The 12,114-nt window shown below is 46.5% G+C and overlaps 1 protein-coding gene across 5 annotated transcripts in view; it reads right to left on the bottom strand.

The window, feature by feature from the left end:
• The window catches only part of RGS14 (regulator of G protein signaling 14), a 161,801-nt gene that overhangs the window by 75,373 nt on the left and 74,314 nt on the right, over nucleotides 1-12,114 (bottom strand). For all 5 annotated transcript variants that reach the window (XM_069244481.1, XM_069244482.1, XM_069244485.1 and 2 more), the window contains 2 exons: nucleotides 3,965-4,108; nucleotides 2,063-2,227 (listed from right to left, as the gene is read on the bottom strand). In XM_069244481.1, coding sequence (XP_069100582.1) covers nucleotides 2,063-2,227; nucleotides 3,965-4,108 — 309 coding nt within the window. The remainder of the gene's footprint in view (nucleotides 1-2,062; nucleotides 2,228-3,964; nucleotides 4,109-12,114) is intronic.

The following is a 12,114-nucleotide window of genomic DNA, read 5'->3' as shown; positions in this document are numbered from 1 at the left end:
ATTGTACATTGCACACAGAGGGCATCTTAGAGATGCCCTCTGTATTTTACCCAACCCTTTAGTGTAAAGCTGACCAGTCTGTGCCAGCCTGCCACTAACAGACAAGCTTCTGACCCCATGGGGTGACAGCCTTTGTGTTCTCTGGGGTCAGGAACAACGCTTGCTCTGAGTGAAGGTGCTTCACACCTCTCCCCCTGCAGGACCTGTAGCTCCTGGTGGTGAGCCTCAAAGGCTCAGGCCTCCTGTTACAGAGCCCTGGGCACTCCAGCTAGTGGATATGCCTGCTTCCCCCACACCCCCAGATCAAGCCCCACTTTTGGCAGCAAGTCCAGTGGGAAAATTAGGAAAAACAAGGATGAGTGATCAATTCAGCTGGGACCAACCCTAAGGTGTCCAGAGCTGAAGTGGTCCCTTCCTTGCAGAATCCCCCATCTTCTTTTGGAGGACAGGGACCAATAGGGTTAGGAATGTGCCCCCCTCCCCAAAGGAAGTGGGCACAGGAAGGGTGTAGCCACAATCAGGGACAGTAACCATTGGCTACTGCCCTTTAAACCGTAACACTCCTAAATGTAGTATTTAGGGGCTCCCCTGAACCTTACTCACCAGATTCCTGGCAACCTCAGAAGAAAGAATAAGGACTGCATAACCAACCCCAGCAGTGAAGACTCCAAATGACAATTGACTTGGCCCCAGCCCTACCGGCCTGTCTGCAACTTCAAAGACCACTGCTCCAAGAAGGCGATGCATCCTGCAGGACCAGCAACATCTAAAACCCCCCCAGAGAACTGCCTGCCCAGCAGAGGAACAAGAACTCAGAGGACAGCAGCCCTGTCCAGAAGAAATCTCCAAAAGGACTCCAGAGCTGCCCAGGATCTGCAAGCCCTGTCCACTCTGCACCTAACGCCCACAGCCTGAGTCCAGGTGGCCCACCAGACCCCAGGTGATTCTGACCTGGAGTCCACCCTGGGTTGACCCCTCCTGTCCAACACAGCGATGACTGCAGCCTGAATCCGGAGGACCTCCCTGACCATGACTGGATTCGACAAGGATTCCAGATGCTCAAGGAGACCCTTGCACCAGCAGCCCCTGGCCTTGGGGAACCCAACCGATGGTCCAGCAACGTCCACACCGTGCCTCTCCTGCCTGCCTACCCTTTGGTTACCCGGAACTGACCCCCTGGACCTATCCCGCAGCATCTATTGTGACCCCTGGGGTCCTCCCATTGAGACATTGGGCACCCAGCTCTGTGTTTTCACCCTGCACCCGGCTGCCCCTGTGCCGCTAAGGGTGTGTGCTTGGAGTGATCCTGTGCCCCCCCCGTGCTGACCTAAACCCACCAGGCCTGTGTCCTGGAACCGCGGGTATTTACCTGCAATCTGCTTTCTACCAAGCACCCCCAGTCCTCATAGGATTCCATTGCAAATCCGACGTCAACTTTGACCTCTGCACCTAGCCAGCCCCGTGTTGCTGGTGGTACACTTTTGGAGTCAGCCTAAACTTCGACCTGTGAACATCCTAACCCCCAAAGACTGGAATTGTAAGTTGTGTACTTACCTGTTATCTATGCTAAACCTTTTCCCACCTTTGGGACTCTATTGACTCCTATGAAAAATTGCACTGGCTCAACTTTTGAAATTAAAATAGAAAAGTGTAACTTACTTGCAAACTGCTTTACTTGCAAAAACCAAACAAAGTACATTGGAAACATATGCTTGATACCTATTCACAACTATACTTACCGGTAACAAAGTTTTTCTGGTTCTAGTAATAAAGTAACAAAATATATTTTTGCTGTATAAAACAATTGGCCTGAAGCTAGTCATTGAGTGTGTGCCTCTTTCTTGACTGTGTGTGTACAACAAATGCTTTGCACTACACTCTGACAAGCCTAACTGCTTGACTCCTCCCTTAACTCGATAAAAACATCTCAAAGAAACAGTTGAAGAAGGTTACACTTTAGAGATAAGAGTTCAACTGGTGTCTGGTGTCACATATATGCAGGCTCTAGGAATAGTCTCTCCCTTCAACCCACCGCCAGTCAATCAAAAGGGAAAGTACATACCTTCTTGAGATCCAAGGAGGTGGAGCTGTTGCTGGACATGAGGCTCTGCGATGTAGAACCCAGGTCAGGGAGGGAGCGTCCTTCCACTTCAGCAAGCATGCACTCCTGGTACATGGGGGACCTCACAAAGCGGGCATAGCTGTCAAACTTCATCAAATTGAAGATCTGAGGCAAACAGGAGTATCAGTATTAGAGAAGACCTGTCAGCATGCCCAGGTCATCCATGAGATGCCAGAAAATGGTGATGTAAGCTAGGATTTTCAAAGAGATCATGGTGTGTGTTACAGTGTGAGCATGAACAGGTGGGTGATTCATTTTTGTAGACCAAAAGGGTATTTTTACTGCTAATGCTGTGGTACATCCAAAATATTGATTTGGATTTTATCTGCCTTCCAATGATTATTTGAAACAGACCCCACCCTCAGTTATTGAACTTGCAATTGTTGTACTGAACTGCTTTAATTGGCAAACAAATAAAGTTCCATTTTTTAGGACATCACTCGATTATCTTTTGTTTTGTTTCCTTTTTGCCCTAAAGGTACCTTGAGCTTCTAGCTTGTGTTCCACGAATCACGGAGCCCAAGGCCCTTCTGCTTCACAATGCCCTTACCCTTCTAATACCCCCTGCCCAATGCCCTTGACTCAATCACTCAAGGGCAAAACGTCATCTTGTGCTGACTGTTCCTCCCTCTCCCTCCTCCCCACCCGTATCACCCGCTTTACTTCATCTTCCCTCACAGGCTCATCCACGTGAAGGGAAAAGATTTTAAAGATTTCTTTCTGTGGAGTCTTCCCTGCCTGGACCTCCTGGAGGCCAAATGGGACTTCATGCTAAAAGTCATGCCATTCTCCCACATTAGCGCTGCTTTGAATCTCTGGCCCCTCCCTCTCCATCCTTTTCCATTATCTACCTAGATCCCTTCCACAGGTGAGAGATTGATGCACACTCACTCTTGGCTCCAAAATCTCACCCACCTTGTTGGTTGCTTCTTCAGAGCGGTTAGGTGGACACCATACAACTTTTAAATTAACGTCTGTGGATATCTGTTGATGTAGAGGGTGGGCACTTCTCACATGTTCCTTCAGCAATTGTGGCTAGACTCGCATAGATGAATATTTGATTGCTTTGATTTACTTCCCGTGGGACGAGCCACACAGAATTGAATAGGACATCAAACAGGCTATTACACTTCTATTAGGAATGTCGAATAAATGTTGCATGAAGCTCACCCCATGATCTCTCCCGTACCTCAGTGAGTAGTGCATGCACACTAGAGCAAGTCTCTCGTTAGACAACCAGGCCACATGTAAGTATCTCATGTACCTCATCCAAATCTTCCCATACAGGTCGTACTACGACCACACACCTCTCCAACCAAAAATACTCCAGCCAGTCATAGTACCACAATGCCAAACTAGTGGAAGCTGGGCACTATACAAATGCCAAATAACATAAGACGAGACACACAGACTGAGAGAAGGGCAGGGTCACACAGGGGCTCATTGATGTCAAAAGTGGCACTCAGAGCAGGGCAAGGTTACATGCATCTTACAGGGGACACACAGGGCACATCAGCAAGACAAGACCACACGAGACTCCCAGGGAGGCTTGAGGGGCGGAAAGGGAAGTACTCAGGGGCTCTCACACCAAAAAAAGGCTGCAAGATAACTCACATGACTCAGCGCTCTCACAGGGACCATCAGGAGAAAAGGCTGCATGTTATTGTCTGTGAAACTACCAGCAGTATATCTGTCTAGGTTCATACCCCAGGGACCATTTAGGATTATGACGGAGCAACACTCACTGTACCGCTTTAGTGGGCACATATACATATACCTCACAAGGAAAACACAATGTTGTTTTGTTTGTACATTATAAGTAACGTGGAGGATCTGTGTCACCTGCATCTGTTGGACTTGGAACATGTTAGGGGTGGGCTTTTCCAGCATGTCTTCTCCAAGCCAGGCCTGGTGGTCGATGTTGACAGGGTTGAAGGAGCTGCTCGATAGATATTCATCATATATTCGCCTGGACTCCTGTGCAAGCTGAGGACATGGAAGGTGGTGGGACAGAGGCATGGAGGAGGGACAGGTTGCAGGCGGGGGAGTGTTATATGAGGAGACAAAGTAAAAAATGTTATCAGAACAATGCACAAACTGAACAGTATGCAGTGGTGATGGTAGAACAAAAAGCATACTTGCACCGTACCTGAACACCAGGGTGCCCTGGACCAGGACACTTGCGGTCCTGGGATGGAGAGTCAGCAGCCTATTAACAAACTGCATTTTGTTGTATGTCTAACATACTGCAACATGCTATTCACAAACCAGCAGGCAAAGGTCCTATGTTTTATGTGTGTAGATCTCCGCCCCAACTGTGGAGATCTCGGCACACGTAGGAATACATTTAAATAGTTAATTTTGGAGGGAGAGAGGGAGTGGCCTCAAAATGGGCAACACATTCAAATAACTAGGAGGGGTTAACGGAGGAATATGGAGGGGTTTTCGGAGGGTTATGTAGGGGTTTTCGGAGGGACATGCACCAACCAAAGAAAAAGGAAGTCCATTGCTATTCACAAACTGCACTTCCCTTCTATGGTTACTGCAGCAAAAAGGGACCCAAAACAGCGGTAAATGTACCCCAGCTTAGAGCTGGAGTATGTCCAGCACCACAAAAAGCCAACTATTGGAATTGCAACAACCTCCCATAGAAAATAATGGAGGCAGGGACTTAAAATAAGTGCCCATAGGAACCAATGCTAAATTAAATTATTAAGTCCTAAAACAATATAAATAAATGTAATTTAATGTTGAAAATGTATATAAGTAAAACACATATTACTTTAAAACAAATATGGCAATTACCTTTTTACTGTAAAAAATAATTTAAATCATTTTTAGAACATAAATTAATTTAAAGGAATTCTATGCATAACTTAATCATTTTTACTACATAATAAATATATATCAATGTTATACTTCAGGTGTTTTGTTTTTTTACATGTATATCTTAAGAAACTGTAATTTATTTTCATATATTAAAAATAAATATTTAATTGAAAATTAAGATAAGGCTAGAGCATTTTATATTTTGTTGTACTTTGAACATACAGTATATCAAAATAATTTAAATTAATATTCATCATAAAAAGATTTTATTAAGTATTTTTAAACTTTTGGCTATACTTTACCATAGGGAGATTTCCACCTGGGAGGCACAGGTCTTTGCATATGTGTGAAAAGTTACAAGTGTGAGCCTTACACTTGTAAATTACGCTCCGCCCAAAGAGGTAAGCCTACCCCTTGTAGTAAATGTACAGTTTTAAGTAGTCAATAGCCAAAAGTAGTAAATTTACTACTAAGTATAAGAGTAAACTTACGCATGTAGATTTACTTAGGTGAAAGTTTGCCTTTGTGAATGCCCCCTCAGTGTCCCCTGGTCCAGTCCTTCAGAGAGTCCTGTACCACAGATTAACATTAAAATTGCAAAGAGTTCTGGAATAAAGCGTTAGAGAGCCCTTGACTTAATTGTCGACCCTTATTCTACCATGATCTCAGTCAACTTTCACTTGATCTGAATTTTCTCTGTCGTTGACCTCAAACTCTGCTCCTCCATACTGCCTGAGCTGGGGGACTGAGGTGCATGTCGTATCCAGTGGCAGCAGTGGGCACTCAGTGGCAGATATGGAGAAAACAAAAAGTGAGTGGGTGGCTGGCTGGGTAAAACAGAGTAGTATGTGCAACTTCCTCCTGAGTGTGTGTTTGTAGCAGCTTCCTGTTTCTTGGACGATATCTGGTAGCACTGCACCTCCCTTCTACACTTAGGCTGTTTCGATACTTGTAGCTTTCCGCCTCCATGTCAAGTCGCTGGCCTGCAAACCGGATCTGTGATGCCCTGCTCTGTGACCCCCTTGCACACTGGCTTTTGGTGTATATTTCTGTACAGCAGGCTTCTGTCATCACTGGCCAGAGTCCTGCCCTTCAAACCAAATGCTGGCTGCCTGGTGTAAAGACAATTCACAACATGGGCCAGGTCACATTTATTGCACTACTGCCAGGGTGTTTTGCACTGGTCCAGGGTAATTTCATAGCAGAATCAACATCTGTATTGTCATTTTGCAAAATGTTGTTTTTGCATGTGTTGAATGAAGCAAGTGTCTTGTGCACGGTGATTTGTGAAATTATTACTGCAAAACTCGTCAGAACTGGTGCAAAATTCCCCAGCATCCGTGCACAAATCACTGGAAACGAATGAAAAATGACCTTATACTGGTACATAACATAATATGCATTTGTAACCGTATATTCACTCGTTGGGACGTCTTGGCACTGACTAACAAACGTTTATTGTTACCCAGCTCAATGGAGCTCATTTTATTGACCTCAGAAGGATGAAAGGCTGACTGTTCATGTTTGGATTTGAACCTATGAACATGAAATCAAACACAAACACAGATTCCTGGAGAGCATGCAACAGTCCACTCAGCCACTAGACAGAGCGGTACATTTTTGGGGTATTATTTAGACCTGAGTCTTTCCCTTCCCCTTCGCTCCTGCATTCTGACCTTCCTTGCTCACAGCTGCACATGGGAGACAATACCCTGTCCGATGGAGCTTTAGCCTCATCAGTGCCATGCCCAGGTTAAGGAAGGACTGGGACCCATATGAGATGGGTTAGCTTATATTGAACTTGAGGGGCATTTCCTGGTCTGTGAACATATCCTAATATTGGGGCTATTGCCCAAACTCATGTGTAGAGATTTCATTTGAGGCTTGGTGACACGTTTCTTCCGAAAGGTATAAAGAACAATACCAAGGATATTTCACCACAGGCCCTAAAATAATAACAATACTCTTTAACTACAAGCACTCGACAGTAAATGTGAATGGTTGCATATATTTTCCTGCTCTCTCTTCCTGCTGCTGTGGTCACGTTCCAGGATGAGGGCATCAAGTTGTGATTTGGGGCAGCTCTCTGGGGCCGTAAGACTTGCACCCAAACTCCTGGTCTAGGAGAGGCCCAGTTTACAGCATATGTTTAATAGAGAAATGTTATGGAAACTGAATGTAAGCATGATGCACAGTCAATCATATCTTCCAATGTAGAGTGGCACGTGGCATCAACAGAACGAACCTCAACCCCCCAACTTACGGAGGTTGCTCCTTTAGGTGAGTTTCTCGGGACTTGTCTCAAGGGTGCCATTCTTCTCGGATTGGCCATCACTGCTGCACCTCACTTTGGAGAGATGATATCATTTAAAGCCCTCCAGATACACACTTAGACTACTATTAGAGGGATCCATTCAAAGGGAAAGCTGTGCTCCTCTTCACTCTACCTTGTGCTGCCATCCAGACACCTAAAGTGTGCCTGGGGAGAGAAAAACGCCATGGGATTCTGGCGAAATGGCTGGTGTAGTAAAGTGCATTAGGGCCCATGATGAGTCTCCATCTTAGATTCCCCGCTTTAGCTTGAAATTGTTTTCTAATGTTGACTTTTCACACGTTTTTCTATTAAGATAATGTACTGAGAAGATACTGTATATGCAGCTTATTCCTAGTTAGCATTGCTGATGAGTAGTCTGTACACTCTGTTCCAAGGTTGGGTGTTAGATCTGACAGGTGGTGGCAGTGGTTACCCCTCATTTTTCGCTTTTCTCTGGGATGTTTTGCTGGTTCTCGCAAAGGGCCTACCAGCCCTGGGCACTTCTCCACTGGAAGCACAGTATGAAAGTGCAAGCGCCATCTTTCCATCCACCTGAAAGTGAAGTTCGCCTGGGTGTGCAACTTGCACCTGGTTGGTTTTCTATATAGGTCGTGGAGCTGGCACCACTTGCCAGGGTGTGCACATTTGCACACAGGTATTCTAAGATAGGAATTGAGCCTGATGGAGCAGGCCAGTATTGGCAGAATTAGACCTTTGTGGTGGCTTTAATGAAAGTATCCCACATACCCAGCAGGCATGGGTATGCGCCAGGGCATACGTGTCCCAGGGAATGCTGAATACCCATGCATGCTAGCACTACCTACGAGAGCTGCTCTGCCCATAAGGTAACAGGGGAGAATTAGTCTTATTAAGTCTGGCTGCAATAGTGAATTGCAGGGAAGCAGCCTCGTGATGTTTGGTATTGTTGGATTCAGAATGTCAAACCCCTTCAGATGGTGAAGGTAGTTTTGTCATCAATGCCCTATGAATGGCACTTCTAGCAAGTGAGGATTTCTAGGTTCTGAAATGGTTCTGGTGTCCTGTAAATTAGGCTTCATTCCATTGGTCATGGTGGAAAAGCACATCTGTGAATTCCCCAAGTGACTGCTATAAAACCTGGGCAATTAGAACGATAGGTCACTGCAATTTGTGGCCTGGATAGATAGACTGTGGGGAGAGGTTTTTGACACTTGGCCTCTCAAAGCCAGGGCATGGCCCCAATAAAGATCTGCATTCCAGAGCCTCATGGTGGACAGGGAGGAAATTTAGGGGAGACATCTGAACCCTTTGAACCATCCCCAACTTCAAAAGGAACCATCTAGTATAACTAGGGGTACTCAATGTCTGCAAGGCAGAGTAACCTTTACCACAATGCAGGACCAATGCTGCTGTACTGCACAGGCACACTGCCAGAGGAGTCTGTTGTGCCCAGGAGGATAACTGTCCGAGGAGGGGATCTGTGCTCCCCTTCCTGCTTAGAGACTGGCCTGGGGCTGATTTCCTGCAGCTGTGTAGCATGCCAAAGGGTTACTCTCCAAGGTCACATTGGCTTGACCCCTATTCTCAGAGGAGGTCTTAAGGACATGAAAGACCTCCTGAGAGAGACTTACATCGATAATATCTGGAGAAGGGTGCCCTCTGCTCAGTCTACATCGTATGCTGGATTTCATCTGGCAGCAGATTTCATGTGGCTTAGGTATTTGTCTGGAGACCGGAAGTGTCTGGTGTGGAGCTTACCAAAGATTGCCCCACTTCAGGCGAGTGGCCCTTAATCATGGGGATCACTGCATGCCAAAACGTCTTGTGTGTGTGAACAGGATCACCTGGTGCGGGACCCGGGGGGGCCCGCTATTGTCAAGTATGTCGCATTTCTCTTGTACGAGCCTCGCTGCCTGGTCATTGGGTGCAGTGCCCTGTTCATTGGTTGCGACCCTTGGAGGTGAGGGTGCAACCCGAGTTGTACTGTACTTGGCCTCATATGGCACGGCTGAACTTGCATCAAAGTGTGCGTCTAAAGTCATTGTGCCCTCGACAGTGTGCTTCATTCCAGAGAGGTACGGAAACCAAGTTCTGAGATTGTCCGGAGGGACTAGTGTGACTCAAGTCATTGTGTGCTAGATGTTGTGCCTTCCTGAGGGCTGCAGGGTTAACATCTTTCGTGGGAGAGTCTGGGATTGTCTGATGCAGGTCAAGTAATTACGCACCAGACTAGTACCTCTTTCGAGGTGGTAACACATTGGAAATTGGCTTGTGGGTCAACGTACGGTCAGGGCAACTCAAATCATCGGACCCCTGGCGTTGTGCCTCCTTTTTATGGTGGTGCAGCACGGAGCACTTTTCACGTGGAATTGTAACTGTCTGGGGTCACTGGAGTCTTCATGCCCCGGAAGTGGAATCTCCTGGTGCAGAAGGTACAGGCCTAGTAACTTGTTGTGTGCAATGGGAGGTTTTGAGGGCAACTACGTCAACAAGCCCTGAAGGTGCCTCTCCATTCTGAAGGTCCTGAAATTGGCAACTATTTGGTAACATTGAACAGTCTGGCTGGGCTGGGTGCCTCAGTGTCTTAAAGGCAGCCCCAGTGACCCTCCACCTGTGTTTTGCAGACCTCTCAGTGATCCTCCTATAGGGAGCCCCAACGTTTCCTCCTTAATTTTCTACCGGCTGTTGTTTTTCCTTTCCCCCACCTTGAACCCAGAAACCTGGGGCCGGTGACTAGCTGCGAGCAGCCCACTAACCAGGGAAAGGTTAATGCAAGCTTTGGTTCACGGACGGGTGTGATAGTTGAAGATGGTGAGTGGATGAGGGGAGATTTAGGACCTAGGGTGCTCACAAATACAGTGGCATCCACTGTCCGGGTATCAGGGCACCGCATTAGGGTACTGGGAGTGAGTGCATACGAATGTGTGCAGTGAGTGCACACGAGTGTGTGCATGTGTCAGTGGATATCCATGTGGCACCGCACGGTGACGCAGAGTGGATGTGCACGAGTGAGGGTGGGCGAATACGAAGGCAGTACACTGCTGGTCATGCTAAACCTGCCGGGAAGTTCGTACAGTTGCCATAATATCTTAGTAGTGCAGCTGTGGCCGCAGTGCTAAGCGAAGTGTTGTAAACCTTGTATGTACGTTTTGCTGCTAATGTTGGGAACAGGGGTGCACCCTGAATTTATGTGTTACATTGATTGTGAGGACTTCTAGGGTGGTCTTGTGCTGACAACGTTTGGCTCCTTATGTGGATGCGGGCAGGGAATGTACCGTTTTCCTCATGTGGACATACAGTAGTAGTGTTTAACACAGTTCAGCCTCATATAGTGGTTTCCACTCAAACTGGGAAATAGGCCAAAAGTTACATTTTAACAGTGCTGTTTTAACAAGGTGTTTGTTGAATACAATCGTTTTATACATGCACTGTGTGTGACGTCTCCTTTGTCCCATGCAACATGGTTGTGGCAGGGAAGTGCTGTGTCTTTGCTTTACACTTTGCCTCTGTGATAAGGCTGATTGATCTGGGCCAAGCTACTCAAGGGTGAGCACAGAATATGCAGTAAGTATAATCACCCACCCTCGACAGGAGTGGTGGGTCCTGCCTGGCTAGGGTCCGGCTTCAACCAACCACAACGTGCTGCCTCCATCATGCCTCCATCATACAAAGAAAGTGATGCCCTTGTGTTATATTGTCTGCTGGAGACAGCTCTAAAGCTCCAGACAAGCCATCCCATCGGATCCACTCTGCACCTTTGACACAGTGCGATATGAATAGTGCTTTTATTATATAAACAGCCTTTGTGCTAAGTTCGTCAGGGGAGAACTTATGCTGGGATTATCCTGGAACACGGTGCACTGTGACTGAGATGCAGCCCTGCTGACTGACCTCTATCCAGTAAAGGACAAACCTGTACTACATCAGACTGGTTTCCTGGCACATCATACCCAGGTACGGAGGGTTACGCTATCTTAATGGATCTGGCCAAGGGACCTCCCGAAATGCTCTCAATAGCATAGGTGGTAGCAGATATGAGTGTAACAGCATAGTTACTTTACCATGGTTGAACAGCTTATCTTCTTCACCACTCTTATAATGCTGTTTACAATCCTTTGTTTCATCTACCAGATAGTCACAGCTCATGCTTTCTATACAAGAATACAATTGTTTCAATAAATACTTGAAAAGCCATTTTCATATCCTTCTTGTGTTCATGTTGGGCATGCAGAGTAACAACAAAAGGGTAAATCTGTTTCCACAATTCCCCTGGGAATAAGAGTGGTCATGTTTGAGGTTATGGATACCATCTGGTACCCTGGTAAAGGATAGGGGTTCAGATGGAGCACTGTGACCTAGCTAGGAAACAGGGCCAATGTGATATTTCTAGACCAAGTCCCTATATTCTAAAGTTCTTGCTGACCTAATACACAGTCTTACTTATTTTTTAGGAACCTTATAACACTGGCACTGCAGCTCCATCAGCTGGGATTCCCAGAACCTTGTGACGTCCCAACTCATCATTGCCTCGGTGTGTGCTGCCCTGCAAATCTGAACTGCATCCAGTGGCTGATCATCTGGAGACTGTACAAACTTATTTGTGCTTTACTACAGCCCGTAAGAAACATTCTACCTTATCAACCACAAAGGGACCAGGCCCTACATCCTCAGAGTGATACCAGGTCCCAGAGAATAATGAATTGTTTTTACCTATTGCATGCTTTGGATGGTCACTACCTTTCTGGTTGCTGTGTTGAACATGCTAATTATTTCTGTATTCCTGCCTGCTGCAGGAACCCAGACTGTAGTCTTTTATGATCACTCTGTCGTTGCTGGCCTACCCAGTCTTCGATCTCAAGACCCTCAATTC

The sequence above is a fragment of the Pleurodeles waltl genome, chromosome 7, assembly GCF_031143425.1.
Source record: "Pleurodeles waltl isolate 20211129_DDA chromosome 7, aPleWal1.hap1.20221129, whole genome shotgun sequence".
In the NCBI taxonomy this organism is placed as follows: Eukaryota; Metazoa; Chordata; class Amphibia; order Caudata; family Salamandridae; genus Pleurodeles; species Pleurodeles waltl.
The sequence above is the reverse complement of the archived record's forward strand: the minus strand, read 5'-3'. Positions and strand labels throughout refer to the sequence as shown.